Source organism: Sceloporus occidentalis, unplaced genomic scaffold (assembly GCF_023333645.1).
Source record: "Sceloporus occidentalis isolate IW3139 unplaced genomic scaffold, rSceOcc1.0.p SCAF_3, whole genome shotgun sequence".
Lineage (NCBI taxonomy): Eukaryota > Metazoa > Chordata > Lepidosauria > Squamata > Phrynosomatidae > Sceloporus > Sceloporus occidentalis.
In genome coordinates, this window is record NW_028316983.1 from 56,527,981 (window position 1) to 56,555,382 (window position 27,402).

The 27,402-nt window shown below is 39.8% G+C and overlaps 1 protein-coding gene across 2 annotated transcripts in view; it reads left to right on the top strand.

Annotated features, from left to right (window-relative positions):
- Positions 1-26,275, top strand: part of LOC149315969 (solute carrier family 41 member 1-like) — a 42,190-nt gene extending 15,915 nt beyond the window's left edge. The window contains exons 2-10 of one of the 2 annotated variants that reach the window (XM_089514501.1): positions 1,988-2,095; positions 9,691-9,762; positions 10,322-10,466; positions 10,557-10,703; positions 12,315-12,462; positions 13,303-13,382; positions 16,154-16,288; positions 18,113-18,261; positions 22,343-26,275. In XM_089514501.1, the coding sequence (XP_089370627.1) occupies positions 1,988-2,095; positions 9,691-9,762; positions 10,322-10,466; positions 10,557-10,703; positions 12,315-12,462; positions 13,303-13,382; positions 16,154-16,288; positions 18,113-18,261; positions 22,343-22,528 (1,170 nt within the window). In that variant the 3' untranslated portion in view covers positions 22,529-26,275. The remainder of the gene's footprint in view (positions 1-1,987; positions 2,096-9,690; positions 9,763-10,321; positions 10,467-10,556; positions 10,704-12,314; positions 12,463-13,302; positions 13,383-16,153; positions 16,289-18,112; positions 18,262-22,342) is intronic. The other variant, XM_089514502.1, reaches the window with a different exon arrangement.
- Positions 26,276-27,402: the final 1,127 nt, after the last annotated feature.

The following is a 27,402-nucleotide window of genomic DNA, read 5'->3' on the forward strand; positions in this document are numbered from 1 at the left end:
TCATTTGCGAATTTGCACTGATTTCAGATATATATGGAATATGGGAGACATGCAATAAGAGGTCGGCTCTCTACACTGCTGCACAACACCTGCCAATCAGCCCTAAAAATAATCATTGAGGAAAGTGCTTCTTGTTGGCTTCTGTCCATGACTGTGAAAGAGAAAATCAATCTGAAGCACTGTTGTGGCTCAAGGAATATTTAGCGGTCAATGCTTAACATCTTTTTGTAGGTGCCACCCTTTTAATATTCCTGCAGTATTTGTGCTTACCTGTTTCAGAAGCACAGCTTCTTCTTTCTCTTTGAGGCACCAGTCAGAAGGAATGCTCCAGTGGGCCCAGAGGCTAGCTTTCTGTTCCTGGGACACCTGGTGCTTCTTTTGGGGGGAGGAGCACACAAACTACCTACAGAGTGGTGGTGGCTGGGAGTCCACTTCTTGAGCCATTTCAAGACTATACAGTTATCATGCTAGGATTCCACTTTAACTCTTATGGCAACATGTGGAATTCTGGGATTTGTAGTTTAGTGTCGGACTAGAGCTCTCAGGTTGAGAATTCTACATTTTCCCTCCCTAAAAAGCAAATCCCAGGATTTCAAAGGATGTTGCCATAGCACTTGAAATGGAATAATAGTGCTATGACTGTAACATAAAATGGCCCTGGAGCAAAATATTCAGTAGATCCTACCTAAGTTCTAAAGTTGAGCAATTTCAGAAAGGGAAAATTCCCCATCTTTCTCACAGCATGACCAAGACCGCTTTTCTCCCTATATGTAGGGCTGGTTTACAGATCCACAATTTGAGCATATTCAAGTTTCACCCATTACAAAATGTCATTTTCCTTCTTCCAGAAAGCAGAAACCACAAAGCATAGTGCTGTTGTTCTTGTCTTACAACAACAGTTAAACTCAGTCCAGATGTCCTTCATTTTTGGAAAATAATAGATAATCTTGTGTATTTGAGTGTGCTATAAAATGTTTACATCTTACCTGTAGTCTCAGTAGTTTTCTGTCCTGTCACAGTATAATCTTTACCATATAATTAGGGCTGCCCTAGAAACCCATATTGTTGCCTTTTATTGTGGAGTGATCAGGTTTATGCTGGGAAGAGCAGGGTGTTTACCACTTTCTGGGTGATAGGGAATAAGGTTTTACTTTTAGTTGCCTCTCTTAGCTTCTGCCCACATTTCTGTTTTTGTTTGTGAGTAGAACTGGAAAAGGAGGGAATTGAAGAGAAAAAGATAGTGAGTTTTCTTGATTCAGGACCCTGAAGCAATCATATGACTCTTAGGATAGTACATAGTACTCCACATGTTTTGTTGTTAATGTGCACCTTCAACTTGTTTTCGGCTTATGGCAACCTTAAAGCAAACCTATCATGGGTTTTTTTTGGCATGTTTCTTCGGAGGGGTTTTTGCCCTGGCTATTCACTGAAGCTGAGAGTTGTGATTTGCCCAAGGTCACCCAATGGGTTTCCATGGCTAAGTCAGGATTGGAACCCTGATATCTAGAGTCATTGTCCTATGCTCAAACAGCTGTGCCATGCTAGCTCAACATGTTTACTCAGAAGTAATTTTACTGTGTTCAGTGAGTCTTTCTCCTAGGTAATTTGCTTTAATGACAGCCAGTTGTGTAACATTTAGGCAAAATAGGATCTATCTACATCCAATGTTACCTCCTCCCCTCCATTTAGCACAGTGGTAAAGAATCTATAGGCCATTTTATGGCATGTTCAGTATGTATAGCTGTTTGCTTGTATATGTTTTAAGATACACATGGCCAAAACTACTATGGCAGGAGAACACTAATCAACAGGAAATGAACAATCTTCCTGGTAGCTAGTACCTTGCATGCTGTGTCTGACCTTTTGGAGACTCCCCTGGTAAACTGTTGATGAACCCCATGTTTCTTGGTAATTAATTTAAACAGTGCCCACTTTCTCCTAAAAATAATCTATTACTATATCCTAAATGGTCATCTTGGTTTTACAGCACTGGGATGTCTTCAAGTATGTGACTGAAGTATTCATCTTGGTTCCAGCACTTCTGGGATTGAAGGGCAACTTGGAGATGACGCTGGCTTCTCGACTTTCTACAGCTGTGAGTATTTTTGTCTTTGGTCTGTGTGTATTGTGGCAGGTGGGTACTCTTCATTCCTGAACTTGCCTTCCCCCCCAACCCAATGATGGCAGAGTGACCCTGGCACTGTTTCAGAGGCACAATATTGTTTTCTGTCTTGCTATAGGACGTGGTCAATCACTTCTGAATTTGGTGAATGAGCATGTAGGTTTCTTACATGTGCGTACAGGTAAATGAAACTCTAAATAAAGCCAATGACCTCAGGTCTAGTCATATCTGCTCTCCAGATGCAAAGGCAATGAATAAAATAAAATCATTTTACTAAACAAGCAAAAACCGAGCTGTTGCTTAGATCCTACCTTTCCCATGGAGAATAGTGTTCATAGTATGGTGCTTTCCTTCCTGTCTCTCTTCCCCCTCTGCAAATATGCTTATGGGGTTTAGGAGGTTCTTTTGAATGATGTAGGAGATGGTTTAGCAGTGCAGATGGAGCATGGAGTTGGTGGAAGTATATTGCTCCTGCTGTGCAGAAAGGCCAAGTGAGAGAGTAGGAATGCGTTGCATAACAAACACTTGACTATGCTTCTAGTTGGTTTGTGAGATATATTCTTATTCCCACACCTCCAAAAACATTTTCATACTAGCAAAGGTACATATAGGGTTTTTGAAGCATGCCTTGATGTTTGTGTGCCTTTATTGTGCAATTGTGACAGCTGCTTGCCCAGTGGGACTAGCTTGGAAATGCACTGTTTACTTCATCACCTACACAGAATTAGGACTCCTGTTAACATAAGGGCAGGGAGTTATAAAATACTATGAACTGAGGGAGCATACCACTGCAGAATCCCATGACTTCCATAAAGAAGAGGCATGTGGCTTTTGCAAGCAGGCTGTATTGTTTCTTAATGCACTCACTTCTTTCCTGAACAAATGTCTTGGATGTAGTGTTGCCAGCTAGCATCTTTCACTACCCCTCAGTCTGGCAGATGGTGAGTTAAACTCTCCCGCCCAGTCTCTTCTGTACAGTTATACTTTCAACAAGGGACAATGGAGAAACCAAGGGTTGCAGTTTCTTCTCTTAGGTATCTTCTTTCCTTTATTGCTTCCCCCTCTTTGCTTCCAGTAGTATAAATGACTTCTAGCCCTGTGAGACTGTGGCACTATTGTCTTAATCTTGCAATTCTTTAGTAGAGAACTGGTAACATTATTGTTCATAACACGTACATCTCATCTTTCCTGCAATCACCTCTATCATCTTATATGGTTCCCATTCATATCTGCTTTATCCCTACTACAGTCCTATGAAGTAGTTCAGACAGAGAGATTGAGACTAGCTCAATGTCACCCAGTTGTATATGACAGCCCAGCAGGGGGCTTGAACCTTCATATTCCAAGTTCCAGCCTAACATTTGTAACTACTACACCATATTGTTTCTCATTGTTTTCCTTTAAGTGAGTTTCTTTCCTTTTGTAGTTGAGAGACTGGATTCCTACTCGGTGCCTTGGAATATCTCCTTTTTGGTGACACTTTCTAAATATGTAAAGGCATCAAATGAGGTCTGGGTCATTCCATTCATGGTGACATGGGCTGGAAAAATTAAGGTAACATTATGTACATCACCTTCCCCATGATAAATGCCAGGCAGTGATCATTCCTTCAAAAGTGAGGGATTCATTTCCCCTGGCAGTGTGCAGTATTAAGAGTTGTTCCCAACATTTATTCATGTCATTGCTGATTTCTTAGTTCCTCCATCCTGAGTCACTGGCCCTAAAAAAGTGTCTCTTCCACAGGTGAGGACTTTGTCTTGTGTTTTTCCCCCTTTTATATAAATGCTTGCGCAACAGAGCTCTTCATCTCTTTCTCCCCTCCAGTCATCCCATGACCTTGACTTGAGCACTATTTCTTTCCTCTAAATAGTCCTGTACTGAACTATGCTTTCATAGGACTTGTGTCACAGTCCTACAGCTTAAGCCTCTGTGGCATTCCAGCAGAGCTTAATGGCTCTGGCAGGAAGAGAAGCTGGCAAAGAAATTAGACGCCCCTTTGCTGAGAGAAAGCTTTTAATTATTTCCCACCCTCCTCCTGTCACTCTGGCAAGCTGTTGTATGTAGGGAGCAGGTTTGCTTAAAGCAATGTCCTCCAAATTGGCAACCCCATGATACGTTGAATTTAGTGTTGATTATCCCAGATTATCTCCTGTTGACAGGAGATGGGAGTTCTAACAATAATAGAGGATGCTGTTTTTTGGAAGGTTGTCTAAAAGCATCTTGGTGTAATAATCTATTCTAAGCACTGAGCAAGTGTAGAAGATGGCTTGCCCCAGTCAAGAAGTCTCTGGTCTGTATTTGGCTTTCTTAAAGAGAAACAAATGTAATTGTAGCTATTTTAGTCTGGAAAATCAGTATGGAATGGGATCTTGTAGCACCTTTGAGACTAATGGAAAGAACGAAACTGGTAGCATGAGCTTTCATAGACTTGAGCCTACTTCTGGATCTAATGAAGTAGGCTCAAGTCTACAAAAGCACATGCTACCAGCTTAACTGACATGATGATTTATTTGAAAACTGTTAGTTGAGTTGAGTTTTCCTTTATTGCCAAATGTTGTCAGACCCTGAAGGTATGATGGAAGATGTTTTCCTCCTCACAGTACACTTGCTTCTTCACAGTTTTTCTTACCACTGACAAAAATAATATCTGGGATACACAGATGTCTTCTGAGATGTTCTTGCCATTCTGTGTATTTTTTCCTATTATTTGTAGATAATTCATCTAATTTATGATTAGCACAAAAACTGCATTCCCTAACAAATATTTTGTCATTGTATGCATGTTTTAACCATAGTCGAGTGGCATGTCATAGACCACCTAATGGGAGTATCTGATGACTTTACTGTAAAAGATTTTAAGAGACTTAATAGTTAGAATATGGACAAGACCAAGGTTTAACCTCTGGCATCTCTGTCAAGGTAGTATTGGCCAGGACAGATCTTTCTCTGAAAGTTTGGGGTTTCATGTCACTATCAGCACTGGATTAAAAGGGTAACAGATTACATACAGAGTAGATTCCAGTAATGGTTGAGAAAGGGCTCATTAGAAAAAACACTACTGAGAAATCCCATTTCCCTGTTGCTACCAGAGGAGACTCTGTAGGCCACAGCGCCATCTGCAAGGCCTCCTCCAAAGATTATTGTGATTTCACAATTAAGGGTAAGACTACTTTCATGTTTTGTTAACTTGAGTTGTTCAGTATTTTTGATATTAATAGGAAGACTCTGTATCTTGTTCATACTCATGGCTACTCTTCTGAATCTCACTTTTAAAGAAAAAATTGGTAGAGAAGATTAAACTAGGACAAGCACAAATGGTTCATCAGACAATAAGGAAAGGAATGGAAAAAGAACCTACAGACTGACAGGAGGAAGACTTAAAGAACATTCCGTATTACCATGTATGGATGTGAGAGCTGGACAGTTAAGAGAGAAGATAGGAAGAAAATCAATTCATTTGAGATGTGGTGCTGGAGAAGAGTGCTGATGATCCTGTAGACAGCCAAAAAGACAAATAAATGGGTCCTTGAACAGATCAAGCCCAAAATACCCCTAGAGGCCAAGATTATCAAACTGAAGCTCTCCTACTTTGGACACATGATGAGAAAGCATGGCTTACTGGGGGAAAATAATGCTAGTAAAGGTGAAGGGAACCAGAAAGAGAGGAAGGCCGCATGCTAGGTGGGTGGGCTCTATTAAGGAGGTAACGGGTATGAGTTTGCAGGAACTTAGCAGAGCAATAGAGGACAGGGGTTCTTGGAGATGTCTCATCCACAGGGTCGCCATGGGTTGAAATCAACTTGAAGGCAGTTAACTACAACAACAACAAAAATACCTATGGAAGAATTAAGGGTGCCTCATGATTTTGGTGCTGACAATTTCCACAAGGGGGAGACAGTTCCATGTAGAAAGAAACTTGAAAGTTGGATTTTTCCTATTATCTGTAGATAATTCATCTAATTTCTGATTAGTACAAAAAATTGCAGTGATGCAATTATCATTATATTCATGTTTTAAGCATTGTTGAGTGGAATGGCATAGACCACCTAATGGGAGTAACTGGTGCTTTTAGTGTAAAGGATTTTAAGAGACTAGTTAGGTACTTGTGACAATGCCAGGTTATTCTGTTCTTTTCCCCATTTCTCCAGGCATTATTCTAATTTGTAGCCAAAATACCTTAAAAGTACAAGATCCTGTTTGATCATGGAAGCTATGGTCAGACATAATCTGGTACCTTTAGGGCATTTAATGCTACAAGACTGTAAATGAATAGCAGGTGTTGTAAGCTATATTTCAGACCAAAGAAACTAGCAAAGCCACCTTTGAGGATTCCTTGCCTAAAACCCTGTAAAATTCTTGGGGTCGCCATGAGTGGACAGATGATTTGATGGCACAGATGGAAACATTTTGTGCAGTTAGTAATAGTTTTGGAAACATTGCCTTTACTCAAGAACAAGGTGATTTTTTTAAAAACAAATGAGGAAAAGGTAAAGAAGTAGAAAATTGAAATTACTACATTTGTGTCACCCAGTGTGGTCCACAACCCCTTTAATAATGACACTGTGTCCCAGATCTGTGAATCATGTACTTCTCCAGATGTTTTTGGACTCCCAGCATTCCTCACGATTGACTATGCTTGAAATTCTAGAATAGCAACACCTGGCAGGATAGTGACCTCACTGGCTGGGAAGCTGTAGTCCAATAACTTTTCTAAGTTCTCTTTTTCCCCTGCATGGATGCTTGCATACAAACTGGCATGTTAAGAGAGAAGTTGCTACCTGTGTAGAGTGGTCTGGCTCATGCTCTGAAAACCATTTTATCAGTATCATCCAAGTGGGGTACAATGCAAATATGTCCCCCTCCCCCCAAAAACCTAGGTTCTACAACAAAGTTTGAAGTAGAGAGAAACAAGCTGTGCCCATATGCCAGGTTTCAGTATTTTGTTGGCTGTTTATAAGAGATTAGCTTCACTACCCTGTTGTCTGCAGTTTGAGGACACATGTGTGGGAATCACATGGACTCCTTCTTTTCTTTCTTAGGAAAAAGCAACCAGGGAGTTGCCCACCTGTGGTGGAAAGAATCCAGGAGTAGCTTCTTAAACTACTTTTCTGGGGGGCTTGGTCATTATGCTTGCTGTGTGGGAAGGAAGCTTAGTACAGTTTCTCATTAACTGCGCATTAGGACTCCCAAAATAGTTCCTTTTGCCATTTAAGCAAGAGAAGGTTTTTTTCCTCTCCTGTACAGCAGATTAAAAAATTGCTTTTGAGTACAGCCACATTATGTTGATCCTTAACCTAATTGCAAGCGAACTAGGAACCCCTGAGCCAAATTGAACAGAACTAATTTCTGGCACTGCATGCAGAAGAGGATGACTACTGCCCCATTCTTCCATGTGGAACTTTCCAGATTTCAGGCTGCTTATGCTATTTGCTGATGACTTGTTTTCGTTCTTCATGAGTTATTGAAATGAAGCTTGCAGGGAAAACAAGGTCAAGGCCCAGTTCCAACAATACACGGACAAGTGTACAGTCAGCCCTCCATTCACGCAGGGGATCCATTCCGGACCCCCACCCCCAGCGAAAACAGAATTTCACACATTTTCAAGCCCCATAGGTCCTCATTGAATGGGGGCACGCACCCCATTTTAATCCCCTCCATTTGCTCCTCATGAGTAAGTGAGGGTTGTGCAAACGGACTCCACGCAAACGAAGGGGCAACTGTATAGTATGAGCAAGATAGTTATCGATATGGCTGTGCAAACATGCTAAATGTACATATTTGACAAAGAATATCTTGTGAACCATTCATTCAAATCTTTCCCCTTCAAAATAATAGGAGAATTTCTCTGTTTTGACAGTTTAGGTTGGGGTAGAGTGTCTTATTCTGGAATAATAATGAGGTTCTAGCCAGGGTAATTTTATTCTTTCTCAGAAATTGTTCCTTTGATGTCTGACAGTTGTATCTTTCTACTATTAAAACACATTAACATCATAGTAGGCTTTTCTAAAATACTAAGTTGTTTCTCCAGTTTGTAGGACAACATATGATATAATTGTAAACCTGGCTTTAAGTAGTAACATATATAGGCGAGAAACATCAGGGTTTAAATCCCATTTCTTCCAACTAAATTTGATCCATTGAATCAGTGGGAACTTGGTGCCTATGTTTGGTAAGTTTAATTGATTCAGTAGTTTTATTCTTGTTGAAACTAATGATTGGATGTGCCAAATTAGGAAAGATACAATACAGTTATTGTATTCTTCATTGTATTATTTTATGATGCAAACTGCTTTTGGCAGATTCAACCCTTAATGATGCTCCAAAAATAGTGTTAAGAAAAATAAAAGTTTAGTCCCAGAGACAAAAATACATTAAAGATTGCTTAAAATGAATAACCAGAACTGTTAGCTCAGGTTGTTAAATCAATATGTATGTGACGCTATCTATGGTTCTGTAACTGTGTCTGGGTACACTCTGCTAAGTATCTAATGGCATTGACCTGTGTTTCTTGAAAATCTCTCACTGTTTTGAGATAAGCCTTGTGATGAAGAAAACTAATGGTGTACACAATATCTGGAAAAGCCATTATTGTACTGTGTCAAGCTTCAGAAGTGGGAATGGAGTGGGGGCTCACCATAAGTTTTCTTGCAGTTTATGACAGTTTCTGGCCCTTTATTTATACCACTTGGCCAAAGGTTAAATCCATGTCTTTTGTTTGCCTTTTGTCATACTGCCATCAATAACTTCATCTAAAACAGTGACAAGCTGGGGGAGTTCACAGTTCTTCTGTCCTTGAATGGGATCTCTTTTAGGAAGCAAAACAGCAAAACAAGTCTTTTACTGTGGAAGCAACATCGTTATATGTTCTGTGTAACTGGAGTTGACTTTTTCGACTGATCCTATTCCCCTCAAGTTGAAAAATCTTGCTAAACTGGGTCTTCCCAGGCACATTCTGTTTATCCTTTCTTTGCACTGGTGTCATTTTGACCTCTTGCCTTTATCAGGGATTGATTCACTTTCACAAGCTGCCAAATCAATAAGACCAACCATTTGAGCCAGAAATGAAGGGTCATAGTTCTGACATAGTTCTAACAAGTTATCGTTCTCCTGAATGGAGTGCACTTGTTAAGTAAGTTCTCTGATATTTTTGCTTCGAGCTGTGAAGCGGCTTTAAGTACCTATAGTACATATCTCCATATATCCCCTTGTAAGATGGGCCACTAAGTCCTTCTGCTCTTAAAGAGTAGTGGGGATACTCTGTGCACAACAGAGGTTTCTGGTATTATGGTCTCTGCAGATCTGATTGAGCTATCTACAGAGAAACTGTATTCGAACCACAATTTTTATCTCTACTGAACCAGATTTTAGTTCCAAGGCATACAAAGTAAGGCATGATCAGGGAGACACATGTCTAAAAGTCCTACAACTAGACTTATGGTGAGCTATTTACCAACTGTGCAGTAAAAGTGTGCTGCATACAAGTGTGAACACATCTAAAAAGATGCTCAGGGACCAATTGTTCATTGGCCTTAATACTGAACTATATTCTTTTTCTGTTTTATTTGTAGGCTAACATTGGACAAATGGACACTCCCAAAGAACTCTGGAAGATGATAATAGGGAACATGGCTTTAATACAGGTGAATTCTAGAAAAGATTATGGTGTCTTGGAGCAGGAGGGTGAGGAGGCCAAAGTCCTAGCTGTCTGCTACTCAGCTGTTTTGAGATGCATCAGCCACATGATCACCAACACTAAAGAATGACGAGAAGTCTGCTGCTGGACTTTCCTGCAACAGTCTGGAAGAAAATTCTACTAAGGTGTTTCTTTCGTCTGACACAGGAAAAAAGCCACCTAGTTGTGGGGTCTTGGCAAACACCAAGAGAGGAGCTGTTAGCCCCAGCACCAGGAGAGGGACAGTATTGGATGGGGTGCCTGATGGATCTGTAGTGAAGAAGTGAGGAACATGTAGCCCTTCAGATGTTTTGGAGCACAGCTCCCACCTGCACTTTCACTCACCATTGGCAATGCTAACTAGGGCTGATGGAAGTTGCAGTCCATCAGCATCTGCAGGAACACATATTCCCCTATACCATTTGTGGCCACTGGTAAATGAAAGTAGTTTCCTGGATGGAATGGAGTAATTGAAAATAGAAACTGTAGCTCTTTTTCCTCAGCTAATAGCTGACTCTATCTTCTAGGTTCAAGCAACAGTGGTTGGTTTTCTGGCCTCTATTGCTGCAGTGGTATTTGGCTGGATTCCAGATGGACACTTCATCATGAGCCATGCAGTGCTTCTTTGTGCCAGCAGTGTGGCAACAGCCTTTATAGCCTCCCTCGTGCTGGGTAAGAGACAAATATGTTGGGATGGGGGAAAGTAATCTTGCTTGTGATATCTTTGTTTTATCACCAAATCTTCTTTTCTTTGGTCTCTAGGTATGATCATGATTGGTGTAATAATTGGCTCCCGAAAGATGGGCATCAACCCTGACAATGTGGCTACACCTATTGCTGCTAGCCTTGGTGACCTCATCACTCTTGCTCTCCTTTCTGGGATCAGCTGGGGGCTCTATATAGAATTGGGTAAGACTAAGGAGCTTGCATGGCTGTTTTATATCAGCATAGTTGGGTAACTTGGCCTGCTGCAAAGTGGAATTGTACAAGTCTCTTGGTGTTGGAGTGCAGATCCAAACAGCTCTAGTTAGCATAATCAGTGCTAAGTATGCTGAGAGGTATAGTGCAACAACATCTGGAGGACCACATGATTTAGGCTCTTGGCCTGAATCCAGTAGTTCACTCAACTAGAAGAGGCCCATTGATCAATGGGTGTTTGAGGATACTGTAATAATTGGATTTAGGTCTTTGAATTGCTCAACTCATTCCCATCAAGCTAATTTTTAAGATGCATTTATTTTTTATTTTATTTTTTAAATACATTTATGTGTGTACAGTTGGCTCTCCATATCCACAGATTTTTTAATCCATGGATTCAAGCATCCATGGCTTGAAAATATTCTAGAAAAATATAAATTCCAATAAGCAAACCTTGATTTTGCCATTTTATATAAGAAACACCAGTTGACTATTCCACTGTATTTAATGAGACTTCAGCATCCATGGATTTTGGTATTCATGGGAGGTCCTGGAACCAAACCCCAATGGATAACAAGGGCTCACTGTACTGATCTAATGCATGGATAATGGCAGCTCTCAGTCAGCATCAGAAATCAGTCTAGGATGTGTGCTGTGTGTCTTGTCTCCCCGAAGACTACTTTACTCTTTCACTTGTTGCTGCCCATTGTTCAGAGTTATACATTACCTATTTTTCTGATATGTTGCTGTTTAACAACAACTAAATTATTTTTCCACTTCAGTTAAGAAAGCTTGTGGTAGTTAGAAGTGGGCTTTTTATGAAATAACTGTTAGCTCAATTCTGTTATGGAAAGAAATTCCTATGCTCAGAATGTACTCAAAGGCACACTGCATTTTTCCCATCTGAATCTCTTGACAGATTGGTTGGTGAATTGTGAAGTTTTTTTTAAAAAAGCAAGCATGCCTAAAATTTGCTCATTTCTGGTTTAGAGCTGCAATGCTGTCTTCGTCCTAAGCAGTACTGACCCACCCTCTTCAGTTAAGGGTTACAACAGGTGAACCTATTTAGAACTGAATGCACAGGTCACCTAGACAGAAGCCTAAGGTCACCCTGTGCCTAGAATTGGAGCCTTTGTGTGCAAACTGCAGTCTCAGTCAGCAATGTGCACGATGCCAACTGGACTGTGGCAATCTAGGGGATGGTTGCAATGGAACATACAATCATCTGAAACAGCTATGCTGATGTGACCTTTAGCCAGGTGTCAGTTGTAAACCATTGACCTACAACTCCCATCAGCCCCACCCAGAATGGCAAAGGGTAAGGGATTGTGGAAGTTGCAGATGAAAAATCTGGAGACCAAAATTCCCTGCCAGTACCTTAGAATTATGTATCCATTGGATGTCTCTCTCTATCTCTTTCCTTTCCCCTCTGTGTTTCATATGGATAGCATCTAGGTTATGCTTGAGTTTTTGATTCAGCCATGGTCAAAAAGGAGTATGGCTTTCTGCTCCTGTGAGTAGACTTGGAATGTGGTAACTTTTTTTGTGATTTGCTCCTTCAGTGCAGCAACCTGAGTTTTCATCTTTGCTCTTCCCACCCAGAGGACAAACCCTATGTGAATCCCCTAGTTTGTGCCTTCTTTGTTGCACTACTTCCCCTTTGGATTATCATCGCCAGGAGGAATCCAGCAGCCCGGGAGGTCCTGTACTCTGGTTGGGAGCCAGTCATCATTGCCATGGCTATTAGCAGGTAGGAATATTGTGAATAGCTTTCCTTATTAAAGAATGGCCTTGGTCTGCCAAAAGTTTTGAGTTTTTTTAGTTCTCACTGACCTTTACTGTTGTCCATAGTGGGTGATGCTGATGCATATTTTAGGCTCAAGTGTTTGTAGGGCCAAGTATTCTCCATCTATTATCTGTTAGTTAAGAGACACATAAAACTGAAGAGGGAAAGTAAATGCATGTTATCTTACTTACTCTACCTTTTCATGACCATAGGAAAACTATTTCAAGGCTGGAGTACATTAAGGAGTGCATGTGAATGTGCAATTTTATGCTCAGATTTATTTAATCCCCCTCCCTGGCCAAAGCAAACTCTGCATTAGCTTTTCTTGGACAAATGCTTAGGGAGCCCTTTCCTTTAACCAAGCCATTAAAAAAACAAAAGCATTGTGTCCCAAAGCATAAATAATGCCAGCAAAATCCATCTTCTGAAATAACCTGCTTGTGACTTTTTACTTGGCTACCAACCCACTGGGTGACCTTGGTCAACTCATACTCAGAGGAAGGCAGAGGCAAACCTCTTCTGAACAAATCTTGCCAAGAAAACTCTCTTATAGGTTTGCCTTAGGGTCACCATAAGTCTTAAAAGGCTTATTGAGGCAGACTGCAAATTATTACATGCCAGTTTCTCAGAAGCACATTATATACTTCAAAGAAAGAAATGTTTCAGGAAATATTTTTATAAATGCCTGGTGCTCCCAAGGCAGTAGTGAAGAGAACAAGCATTTTGCTCAGAACCTAGGGTTACAATAGGGATTCTTTTGTTTTTTCTGTTTTCAAACATTTTCTTCAATTTTTCACCTTACAGTGTAGGAGGATTGATATTGGGGAAAACTGTGTCAGATCCAAACTTTGCAGGGATGGCAGTCTTTACACCAGTTATAAATGGTGAGTTCCTCTTCACTTGTGACAAATGAACCTTCGATTATTTATGATTTAGGGAACGTAGGATATTGAACTTTAAATGGCTTGGTTTCTGTGTGTGTAGTGTGAGGTCCAGGAGGTACCAATGAAAATGGTTCTTCCGCTAGCATCTAGATTACAGTTCAGAGCCAACAGCAAAGTGCAATTTCTCTGGACCTTTGGCTCTATACCCCACCAAAATTAGAATTATGCTGAGACCATACAAAGAGTATATGGCATGCCAAATCACCTTGAGTTTGGGGGAAGAAAACTGCAGACAAAGGATTTGCAAAATCATCCTCACCATCTAGAAAAGATTGTATGTCATAGGATGAGGACTAATAAACTTGGACAGAATCATGACAAGGATATGTGTCCTGCTGTTGGGTAATTTTTAAATTCAAAAATTATATATGTGTTAACAGCCTAATGTGGACGGGAACACACCCTGTCTGAAAGAGTAGGCACATAGCTTGGGGAACTTCCTCGATTCCACTTTGTCACTTGGAGGCATAGGTGATGAAGCGGCTTGGCCACTGGTGTGCTAGTAACATCTATTCCTGGGCAGATATGTTAGCCACTATGGCCCATATTCTAGTAATCTCTCATTTGATTATTGTTATGCACTTTAAATACAACATCTCTTGAAGATCATATCCAGAGTAAACGTGATGCAAAATACCGCTGCCAGTTTGCTCACAGGACAGTTTTCAGAGATCCTATAACCATATTACTAGTGGAAAACATCACAGAATTGGAACAGTTACTAAAGTAAGGCAAAGATTAGGCAAAGGCAAAGTACAAAGGCAAGCTTAATGCTGAACATAAGAAAACAAAAATAATGACCATGGAATAAATACATAAATTCAACCTAGACAATGAAGAAATTGAAATAAAGAGTTCCCATACCTAGGATCAAACATTTATTGGAATGGTGACTGCAGCCAAGACTAGAATGGGAAGGGCAGCTATGAAAGAACTAGAAAAGACCCTAAAAAGTAAGGACATACAACAGAGCACTAAAGTAAGAATCATAACATCCATCAGCATGTATGGATGTGAGAGATGAGCAGTCAAAAAAGTGGACAAGAAAAATAATAAATTCATTTGAGATGTGGTGCAGGAGAAGAGTGTTGCGGTGCCATGGACAGCAAACAAACAAACAAATAAATATCTCTCTTTTTAATGGCTTCTTTTAAATTTTGTAATTTATTCATAAAATTTCCATATCAATGGGAGCTTACTTGAATGTCCCAAGAGCTCAGAGCTGTATCTCATACATCCAGCTGATTAAATAGGTCCAAACATGCATGAACTCTGCTTAGAACTGCACTGTATTCTCAGTCTAGTTGTTAGTGGTTCGGAAGCTTCAGCTGGTACAAAATATGGCAGCCAGGCTTATTTCTGGTACATCTAGGAGGGACCACATTACTCCGGTTTTGAGGTCCCTCCACTGGCTGCCTATCAGCTTCCGGGCCCAGTACAAGGTGTTGGTTATCACCTTTAAAGCCCTAAATGGCTTGGGTCCAAGCTATCTCAGGGACCGCCTCCTCCCATACAATCCTCCCCGCACTCTCCGCTCCTCTGGGAGGAACTTACTACAGCCTTTAAAATCTAGGCTTGCGGCGACCTCCCAGAGGGCGTTCTCTGCTGTTGCCCCCAAACTCTGGAACGACCTGCCGGATGAGATCCGTCAGTTGACATCATTAGACAGCTTTAAAAAAGCGGTCAAGACAGATCTCTTCCGGCAGGCCTTTCCAGATTAACCATCCCGGCCCGGGCTCCCTGATCCCCTCTTTCCTCTCGTGGCCCCATCTTTAGTGATGGTTGAGGATCTCCAGAGGGACACCAGGGTTTTTAGTTTGTTTTAATTATGCTTTATGTTTTGATATTGTGTTTTTAATCTGTCATATTTTTTAATACTTTCATAAGGAGGGGAGGGATTATAATGTTTTAATTTTATATTTTACTCTGTGATATTTACTGTTGTCAACCGCCCGGATTGGTTCGCCACAGGGCGGTATACAAATAAATTTATTATTATTATTATTATTATTATTATTATTATTATTATTATTATTATAGTCCCAATCAGAGTTAAACCACTGAATCAGTGAAATTGATTCGTGCCTTGATGTATCAAGTGTCAGTTGGTCTATTCTAATTGAAACTACAAATGTCATTTAGGTGGACCAAGTCCAGCACTCTAGATGCTGGATTGTAGTTTCCTAAAATTCAACTGGATAGTTAATGTAATGCTAGTCTGTACTGAATGTTGTGAAGATGCATTATGAAGTGGCAGACTCAGATTAGGAGAAATGTATCCAAATTAGAGGAAATGCATAGCAGTAGATATCTGCAGGAGACTTCCCTATTCTACTTTTGTAGGTCTATGTGTCTTCTAGATGTGCATGTGGCTGATACACTGTCAGTAAACCAAGCCCCTCTTTCTGACATCATAGACCCTCAAATGGAAAATGCTTAGGAATTTATTCAGTTTGTGTAAATGAAAGCTGTACTGCTGGGAAGGGTGTGTGTTGAATTTAATCAAGAGCAACATGTTAACAGTTTAGGCAAAATGAATGTCATCAGGCTTTGCTGAGATTTATATATGTGCTTCTTGGCAAGTCGTGGTGTGCTGGGACAGGAGTATGTAATTATTAAATATATTTGTAGGATGTATTGACATTAGAGAATCTCTGGTTCTTACAGTTTCAATGTCATTATAATGGTGATCTGTCTCTTTATTCATGCAGGTGTGGGTGGCAACCTAGTAGCTGTCCAGGCTAGCCGCATCTCTACTTATCTCCATATGGGTGGAATGCCTGGGGAGAGTTCAGAAACAGTCTCTCGCAAATGTCCAAGCCCTTGCAGCACTTTCTTCAGCTCAGGTACTTTAAATGCATATAGAGTGTCTTGTGTTTGGCTACTATCCCTTTAAACCATAGTATCTTAAAAACTTGACATTACAACAGGCCTGCTTTATAGGCAAAAAGGAAAGCTAACTGGCAATTTCTTGGTTGGCATGTGCTCTTGCTTATATATGCATAACTCAATTGCAAATCAATCTAAGCACATCTCCTCCTGTCTGTAACTAATCTTAGTGGTTTAAATTAGAGCAATTTAATTACACAAGGGATTGTGAGCTGCATATGTAGAACTATTTGATGCTCTTGCTGGTATTACAAAACACATAAGCAAGCCTGCATATTCTCAGCTATTCTACTGACATGTTTCTTTATGTATTCCATAGCTGTGCTTTATATTTGTTGGAAAAATTATGCATTACATTCTCCTTTCCCTCATTATATAGATAGGGACTCCCTCTCTCATTCTATCATGTGGCTCCTGTCACTCAGTCTTGGAGGCAGTGTAATAGCTCTCTCAAGATTCTAAACTGCTGGTAACTGCAGTCAATAAGTAGTAGCTTGTCCTATCTTCCTGCTATCTTAAAAGATGGTGATATTTATTTCTCATTATCCAAACCATCACGAGTTAGGTTAGGTTTTAATTGTTTTATTTATACTGTATATTTATTAAATCCATTATTGTTTGTTTGTAAGCTACAAACTGCATGTTTGTTATTTTTTTGGAGTAAGTCTTTGTTCTTTAGGAAGACAGATTTAAACTAATAGTCTGACCCAAACTTTCATTGTTCTGTTGATGAAAGCTGAACTATAACAAGTTTAACTTTCAAACCTGCATATTTTTGTTTCTCTTTAAAATGGTAAACACCCTAGGAAACTAAAATTGCACCCACAGTATTTCTATAGTGCAATGTTGGTTCTGGATAAATCTGTAGGGCTCTGGAGGTTCTGGAGGTTGTTGTGTACCTTCAAGTCATTTTCGATTTATAGTGAGCCTACCATGGAGTTTTTTGGGGCTCAGAATGTGTGACTGGGTGACCTTGGGTTTCCATGGTCAAGTAATGAACACTGATCTCCAGATTCATTGTCCAGCACTCAAAATACTACAGCATATTGGCACTGTGTTTATTACTGTATTTATCTAAGAAGGGTCTAAAACTTTTTATGGCCTATATTTCTGTAGGGCAATATGGATTGTGTTTTGTCAGATTGTGCTGTGTTATGGTTGTGAGCTGTAATCCAGTGTTTCCTAAAGAGTCTTAGAAAATAAAAGAAGTTCTGTTTCAGTTTCAAAAAAAAAAACCTAAACTACAAAATTAACAGTATGGCAGTAATGTCACAAGATAATGTGCAAGCTTAAGAGTTCTCCAGAACACTTTATCAGGTTGGGTGGTTCAAAATGTTGGGGGGAGGCAAATGAGAAATCTAAAAATTAGACTGCATCTTTTAAATTTATGGTCTGTTTTAAGACACAGTCTCAAACTGGAGAGGAAAGACTGAATAAAGTTCTTTGCTAGGCACTGTAGGCGTAAGTTGTACCTAGGATTTTGAGATGAAGAAGCATTAGCTGAATCTCATTTTTAACCATAAAATTCAGCTGATACAGAAAAATCTGGGTAACAGTTGAAATATGTCTAATTCTGCAGTGGATCTGAATGTGCAAATCAAGAGTACTCTGTACTTATTTCCAATTCCTTATTGCATATAATTCTAAGCCAATAACTTGACAATGAGAATACATTTTCTGGCTTCTGGGCAAAACTGAGGCTGGAATAATAAAGCAGTGGTTAACTGCTTTAAAGGTTAACCCATTAGTTGTCTTTTTTTTTTGTCTCCTGTGTCCTGCAGATGTGAACTCCCGATCTGCTCGAGTGCTCTTTCTCCTGGTAGTTCCTGGCCACTTGGTTTTCCTTTACACCATCAGCTGCATGAGAGCTGGTCACACAACACTCACCTTGATCTTTGTCATTTTCTACATGACTGCAGCACTTTTACAGGTAAATATTGGTTTTAGCTGTTCAACCTGCAATCTTAGTGGTAAGATTGGAACTTTGTTAAAATAATCAATGGGATCTTTCATTAGCCGCTTAACCACTTTCATTAACCACTTATCCATGGCTAAGGAGAAAATTCTTTTCTGAACATGAGATTTTTAATGCTTTCTCTAGCATAAGGGAAAGTGCAGTCCATCGACTATATACAGCCCATCCAGTCCTCACTGCTCCCCAGCCCATCCAGCCTACAAAATAGAGGCAAACCTGGGGGAGGTCAGTTTGACACTGTTTTGAGGCCCCAGAAACAATGTATGACTGGTATTCTCCAGATGTTTTGGTTTATATTGTCCTCAACCAGAATAGCCAGTGAGCCCAGATTATGGGAGTTGTAGTAAGAGCCAATGTGGTGTAGTGGTCTGAGTGTTGTACTGTAACTCTGGAAACCAGGATTTGAATCCTTGATCAACCATGGAAATCCACTGGGTGACCTTGGGCAAGTCACACTTTTTATTCTCAGAGGAAGGCAAAGGCAAACTCCTTCTGAACAAATTTTGCCAAGAAGACCTTGTGATAGGGTTGCTCTAGGGTTGCCATAAGTCAGAAATGACTAGAAGGCACACAACAACAACAACAACAACAACCACAAAGTCCAAAAATATCTGGAGGGTATTAGAGTAGCTGTCCCTGGTCTACAGAATCCTCATCGTCATCATTTCTTCATCTTTCCCCAGTCTGGGATTCAAGACATTTTACAAAAATTAAAACAGATATAGTTAAAATATTTTAATCAATGATAAAAAGTTCATCTTAGTATTAAAATTATAAACTATCCATAAATTAAAAACCATTAAAAATAAAATATTGAAAAGATCAACAACAAATACAACAACACAGCACACGAAAGGCTCTTTCCCCCTGCCAGTCAGTCCTCAAAGGCCTACCAAAATAAAGAGGTCTTCACCTGCCGGTGGAAGGATAGCAAAGAGGGCACTAGTCTGACATCTCTAAGAAGGGAGTTACAGAGCCTAAAAGCAGCTGGCAAGAAGACCTCTCCCATGTTTTCAACATATGTACCTGTGAGGATAGTGGGACAGAGAGAATGGCTTCCCCAGAAGATCTTAAAACATGGGCAGACTCATACAAGCAGATGACAATCCTTCAGATAAACTGGACCTGAGCCACACATGACTTGGTAGTTCATAAACAGCACTTTGAATTACTCCTGAAAACAGACCAGCAATCAATAGAACTATTCAAACAAGGGATTTGTGTGATCCCTTTAGTTAGTTAACAGTTAACAATTGGCCTGCATCACTTAAGCTTCCGAACACTCTTCAAAGTCAGCCCTATGTAGAATGTGTTACAGTAATCCAGACAGAATGTAATGAAGGCATGTTTCACATGGCCAGGTCAAATGTCTCATGGGACAGTGGTAACTGGTGCATAAAGTTTAACTGTAAATTCACTTCTGGCCACCACTGAAACCTGGACTTCTAGACTTTGGACTGAATCCAAGAGAACACCCAAACTATTAACCTGCATTTTCAGGTGGAGTGTAATTCCATCCAGCACAGACTGAATCCCTATTCCCTGAACTGCCTTTTGCTTGACTCTTTTGTCTGGATTAAGTTTCTATCTGCCAGTCCATTATTGATCACGGGGGCTGATTTAGAATCAAAACCATTTCCTTGGACTGAGATGGAAAGGAATAGTAGAGTTGGGTATCATCCTCACAGTACAGTTTGTATTCTTTGTTGGCTACCATGCTTTCCTATCTTGTGAAAAGATGCTTGAGGGTTGTCAACATGGAATCAGATACCTGTAGTGTTCACTAAAACAACCAGCTAAACAGCCATTAAAACAGTAAGTCTGTTCATCAAGTCCTATTGAATATCACCCAAGCACATTTATATAGAAATGCAGGTGCTGGTGCTTTGGCCTAATTAAGAAGGTAAAAATAAAAAGCTAAAATACACATTTCTCTCTAAGAGTCAGTTGTCTTTTTTTAAACAAGATCATCACATGTAATAGATGTGTCCTTTGTTCACTGAACAAAACCAGCATCTGTCATTACGATTTCTGTCAATCATATGAAGCTTCCATGGTGACACATATTGCTTTAAAAGCATTTTCTTTTGTGCCTCTGGTAAAAAAATTCTTTGGTACCTTATAGGTAAAAATGAAAACTTCATAGAAAACATTGAGCTTCTGGTAAATGAATAGTGCCAGACTTAATTTAAAATATGTAAGTGTATTTGAACATGCAGATATTATACCATTTAGTTTTTCTAATGAGAAGTTTTTTAAATGAGGAAGCATTTTACAAAACATACATTTTTTCACATGGTATGTCTACATTTATTGTGTCTGAAACATTTTAAAAGAAATAAACTTGGATGGCCTCAGGTTGATAGAAATTTGACAGCCTGCAGAGAAGTGGGCCATGCTGAGACTTGCATGAATTCCCCTTCTCCCTTGATTAGACCTTTATATACCCAGCAGAAAGCTGACAAATCAATCAGAATGAAAGATGGAATGGAGCCCCTCTGCAAAATGGATGCCAGAGATACTGATTACTGTCAGCTGTGTCTGTTGGAGCTCTGCATCATTCCTAAGCAAACAAAGTGTGGGAGGGAATTCAAGCCATGGCCAGGGAGCTTCCTGCTGAAACTGACCGCCTCCTCCATACATGTGGAAGTGGCTGCTAACACTTGGATTCAATTTAGCAATTGAACTGAATTTCAGGAAAGTGATATGATAACCCTATTTAAATATTTGAAGAAATGTCATATTGAGACTGGAGCAAGCTTGTTTTCTGCTGCTCCAGAGAATGGGACCCAGAGCAATGAATTCAGGAAAGAAGAAAAGAGATTCCACCTCAACATTAGGAAGAACTTCCTGATAGTAAGAGCTGTTTGACATTGGAACACCCTCCTGGACTTCAGAACCTCTTTTTTAAGAAGGCAGGGATGGCTCCCTCTTTCTTCTGTTTCCATCAACAAATGAAAACTTTTCCATTCCAACAGGCTTTTATAAATAGACTGCAATAGACATTGTTGATTTTTGTTTTCTATCATTGAAAGAGTTTTAAATGGTATTAATTCTAGAGATACAATAATTTCTATATATTTGCTGAGATTATGTGTATATTGTAATCTGCATTAGTTTTTTAATAGTTTGAAGTCTCCTTGTGTTAGTTTAATATTTTGTAAGTCTGCAGACCCCAGTGTTGGATAACAGGTGGGATAAAAATGAGTATCATTATCATCATCATCATTTGCTTTGCACTGCTTCTTTTCAGTATTGGAGCACATGTGTATTTTTCATTTGGAGAGTAGGGAGAGAAACTCAGCAACTGGCTCCTTCAGTGACTAAAATCAAGAGAGCTCATTGCAGCCTTATTCTCTTTTCACCTCTTCAAGGAAATCTTTAAGGCCTAGATATCCTAAAGGTGCCAGATCCTGTCTCATCCTGGAAGCTAAACAGGGTCAGCTCTGGTTAGTACTTGGATGGAAGACCACAGATTAATACCAGGTACTAGAGACTCTATTTCAGAGGAGAGAACTGGAAAAAATAACTTCCTTACATCATCAAACCCTATGAATTCCTATCATCACCATAAGTCGACAGGCAACTTGAAGGCGCGTGTGCACACACAAAAGGAATCCTTTACTCTCACCTTCCAAGCAGGAGGAACAGCAGGCAGGCACACAAGATGGGCATGTTCTTGCTTCCCATGAATGCCACTTTGAGGTGTATAGGTTCCCTGTTGCATAAGTCATCCTGCTACTGGAAGTGCCAACAGAGATGTGCCCCCTGTGGGAGCACTATTCAATTCAGTTACAAGGGAATGGTTATTACCCCATAAGTCAGGATTGTCAGGTAATAATCAGGGCTAATGTTTTTATAATATACCAGGGAAAAATCTGTCTGCCTCTGCATATTCATTTGTGTGCACATGGGGACAAAAAGCTGGTTTTGATGTCCCCGTTCAGTTATTCAACAAGTAACTGAAGTGGCACTCAAGATAAGCCTTAATATGTCAGTTAATGGATAATGTGACCATTATGCTTCTGTCTTCCAGGTTCTCATCCTTCTTTACATTGCTGATTGGATGGTCCACTGGATGTGGGGCAGAGGCATGGACCCTGACAATTTTTCTATACCATATTTGACAGCGCTGGGTGACTTGCTTGGGACTGGTCTCCTGGCACTCAGCTTCCATATCCTCTGGCTCATTGGGGACCGGGACACAGATGTGGGGGACTAAAACGAATCCTTTCTCAGCTTCTTCACTCCCCTGTATGTTTCCTTCAGTGACATTCCCCACCCACCCCCTTCCCCACTGCCACCATTTGTCTCTCTTTGGGACTTTAACTTTGATACTGGATTCTCATTATTTTCAATGGGAATTTTATGTAGTTTCTATTTCAAGCAACGTTTGTACAGAAAAAAAATAGTTTTAGGAAGGATGAAAGAAAAATGTGGAAAGACAATCACCAAGTGCAATTTTATAATGGTTTATATGTAGGATACAGTAGCAAACAATTGATCAACAGACTTTAAGGAAATCCCACTTTCCACATTCTGCACCCCCTTAATACACTAGATATAAAAGTGTGTGTGTGTGAGAGAGAGAGAGAGAATGAGAGAGAATATTTGAAATGCAGTACAGGTTTGCTTTGATATTAAACTCATCACAGAAATTTCTCATTTGTCACATTTGGGTTCTGAAATTGATTAAATGGTTTGGAAACCCACTCCTTGTCTATACTAATAATTAGTCCAATCACAAACCAGGACTTCATGGCTTTGTAAACAAATCATAGCTATTAGTAGGTAACAAAATCAGTCGCTATGCTGGGGTCCATTTTGCACTATGCAGTTGAATGGAAATATTTCTTTGAACTTTGAAGTTAGGTAAACTTGAATAATGGCCTAGAAGAGCATGTGTTGGGAAAAGTGGCCCATTGGGTGCACACAGCTCACCCAATCTGTTTCCAGCCCCTAAAACATATGTTAAAAAATATGGGGAGGATTTTCTGGTCTCCATATGGTTGAAAACTGCTGCAAAATGCAGTGGTTTTGCTCTCCAGGCCTTCTACACCCCCTGGAAAAACAACAACAAATCTGCCAGAAACAACAGTGGAAGTGATGTTATTTCCATTCCCATCAGGTTTACTGGTGCTGCTCCTGGAAGGGCTGATGGAGTGAACATGACCTTCTCCTCCTCCACAGTTGCCCACCCCTGATCTAGAGCTACTCATCATTCCAAATGTGTTCTCAACTGATAAGATCATGAAAGCCTGGCTTGAGAAGATATGCTTACACCTGGTCCTTCAAACTGGCTATGTTTCTATGTGTGTTGTAGATTAGTCATTCTGTGTTAATTTCTGGTCTTCCAAAAAGGCTGAGAGTCACATGATTTGCTCCTGTTGTACAGCAGTTATCTCTGCAGAAATGTGGCAGTCCATTAAAGACTTGACACCTTTGCATGCCTCCAGTTACCTGTTTCTCCCATGGAAGATCTTGTTTTTGTCACCTAGTTTGCACTGACCTAGATCTCCTGGATGCCAACTCACCTATTGCCTCTTTAAATCCATGCTGCTGTGTCTTATCTGTGAATGGCTCATGTTGAACTGCAAAACCTAAACTAATTAGCTTAATATTACATGTTTTCTAAATCTTAATTCCAGATGTGCAATTAAGATACTGATGCTGAGCCAGACTACTAGAATTTCAAGAATCACAGCTTGGCACCCCTAGAGATCTAGAGAAATCAACACAAGATTGTTAGGTGCACCTAAAACTGAATATATTTTGGAAACTATTTGATGGCCAATCATGTCTCGGATGTCCCTTCACACAGTGGAGATGGGTGTTTTGGTATTTCACTTGTATGTGTAAAGATTTTGTATGAAAGGTCTGCCAGATGGATATATACTATTCAGATGGATATATACACAGGACCTAACAGCAAGATGTGGCTCATATTCAACACTATAAAAAGCAACACTACAACATTTTCTTATTTGTCTGCAATCCAAACTGGCTCCTCTGTAGGATTAAAGTCAAATGATTCTATTTTACAACTGAATATGAAGGAATGTCCAATTAATAGTGTCAGGCTTTTTGTCACAACATAGTTTTTGTCTGGGAAATATGACAGTTATTTGGGTCAAAGTGTTCTTGCTACATCTGACTATTAGGAAGCCTAGCTTCCAAACACTGCATGGTTTTGCTGACACTATATTGAGTTGCTAATTTAAGGGTTCAGTCTTTGCAAGCAGCAGAGAGGAGTACAGCTCAGCTTCCATAAGCAAGGATTCCCTGTTCCCAGGTGTACTTTGTTCCCTGCACAAAATGCAGCAAGTTTGGTCCTCTGATACTCTAGTGCTAATGTAGAGGAGCTCAAGAAGTGTACAATGGAAACCTACAACTTAGTTCCATAAAATGAGATGTTGAAAGGCTAGTGAGTTAAGACATTGGACCCTGCCTGGGTAAAGGGGATAGTTCCCATTGCTCTGGAATATTAGTCAGAATGCATTTCTCAACACAAACTGGTTTTGTTTTTGTTTGTGTTTTCCTTCTGCATCAGCTTCTCTCTGATGGTGCATCATGTTTATCATGTTTGTTTCTATAAACATTTATCTTCTAATTTCTACATAATGAAAGGCTGAAGACGAGGGAAGGAAGTGGTATTAGTGGATTGTCTTTAAAATAAGTAGCCTTGTAAAGATGTCTGAGGACCTACATTCAGCCAAAGCCTGGAGAAGTTACTATTGTGGATGTACAGTTCCCAGGGTCCTCCAGCCAGTATGGCCATTAGCTATGCTTCCCGGAGAATCCTGGTAGTAATCGTTTTTTGAAAAAAAGAGTAATGCATTAAAGCTCTTGCTTTGGCTTTCTATTTTCAGTATACTCAAATACTGTATAGCCTGAATTTCAGTTCCCTTTAGAAAATTGCCTTGCCTTTATACTAAGCTTTATATGGGGCAGCAATTATTTTGTTGGATTTGAGCAGTCGTCTAAGACAATATTTTTTTTTTCTGTGTAATTGAGATTTGGAACTATTCTTACAGGTAGGATTGCTACAATTTAGAGAGTTTATAGTGAGAATTCAGAAAGGAAATTAATGTCAACATGGTGCCTAATGGGCTCAGTTGGGACACTGTATTTTTAAGGCTGTAATCCTTCAGTTGACACTATTTTAGGTGTAGTTCTGTGACCTCAGTCAGACATGAGCATTGCTCTAACATGCCATCACAACAAAAGCCATGGGGTACTGCTGCAAAGAAGGCTAAATCCTTGCCTCTAGTAGTTATTTGAAAGCAATGTATAGTGATGAGGATGTTATGGTTGCCTTACTTCGCAAATGGCTATTTTTGCACTGCTGAAAACATCCTTCAAACTAAAACAGAGAAAACTTGTGGATACATTGTTTCTGCTAAACGGACTTTGTCAAAAATTATTACCTAATGTCACTCAAAGGGGCCTAACTAAGGCTTTTATCCTGTCTCTTCCTGGTAAACTTTTAAAATAAGTTTCCTCTGTATCATGAGTTTGTTTGTACTACTGGATGCTAACACTGTAGTAGTTTATACAAATTTACATTTGAACTTCTTTGTTCCTCATTATGTCCGTTTCCCTTGATACAATCTATGCCTGTGCAATGCATCTCATTTTATGCATAACTCCCCTGGTCTAGGTACAAAGTTTTGCTCTTAGATGAGGGAGCTGGCCTGCTTGTTCTGTTTGAGTGAGATCCCTAAATGATGTCTTCAAAGGGGAAGGTGGGGAAGCGTATGTGAACAGAATGTCATCTAAAAGCTTTGAAGAATAGTTTTATTCTCTCCAGTTGCACTCAAATGCATGTTTATCTAGACTGGGCTGCAAATGAAGATGAAGCTATTGGTATACATCTTTTATTTTAAAAAAGGAAAAAGAACTGAATTATTTATAGTTATTGTAACTAAACTGATGCCAATTTAACTGATAAATTATATTTGGTAAAATAAAGATGACATTTATTTATACGTCTTTTGATTCTGGATTCTGTTGTAAGAAATGGATGGTCTGCAGCTGGATTTTTTGGCTGCTGTTCCTATCCGTATGTAAAACAATTCTGATGCCCCATATGTGTCCAATTCATTGATGCTAAAACCACATTTTCCTCTTGTTGCTAGACTTTGGGACTTTTCCTTCCTCGCCACTTTTTCACTCCTCAGCAACCTACTACCTGTTTCTCTTCGCTCAAATAAAGTGCTTATAGATGCCATATTGCTAGTTGACTGGGTTTAGACCTAGATTCTAGGCATGCCACCCTGCACTCATGTATACCATTAGTTTGCTGAGGTTCTAAACCTTTTTTAAAGTAAATTTCTACCTTTTCTAAAAGCCAAGGTATGAGGCAAAATATAAGCCACAATTTTGAAAGACATGCGCCTGCTACATCTTTATAGCCGAAGAGTGATCCAATCTTCTCTTTGCTGCAAAGATGCACATCTTTTTATGGTCGTTTTACCAGATCAAGAAGCCTTTTTCAAAGTCACTTGAAGCCTTTCATACTGCAAAACCATAGCAGTATGATTCCACTTTGACTGCCATGGCTCCAACCTGCGGAATCTTGGGCTTTGTAGTTTAGTGAGGCACTAGGGCTCTCTGGCTAATAATTCCAAATGCTTCTCCTTAAATTACAAATCCCAGGATATCTTCTTAGATTGTACGCCATGGGCAGGTTTACTTTTATCTATTTTATTGTTTGTATGTACAGCACTGTGTAAATCTACAGCGCTATATAAATAAAGCATAATAATTATGATGTTATGGATCCATAGTGCTATAACTGTGAAGTGTGAAAGAGCCCCTGGTCTTTCATGCTGCAGTCATTTGTTAGGAAGGATCTAATTAGGGGAATTTCTGAATTTAGCTCAAATTGCTGAGAGGGAGGGTTCTAACAACACCCTCGTGAGACCGTGTCCCGTGATGTCTACGATAGGTCCACAAGAATCCCTTGAGAGATGATGCTGACACAGACTGCTCTAATTAAGTCCAAATATTTATTAAAAAGGGAAAACAAACACACAGAAAAGGGCCACACACACATGCATACACACAGTTCTGAAAGAAAGTAAAGGAGGGAAA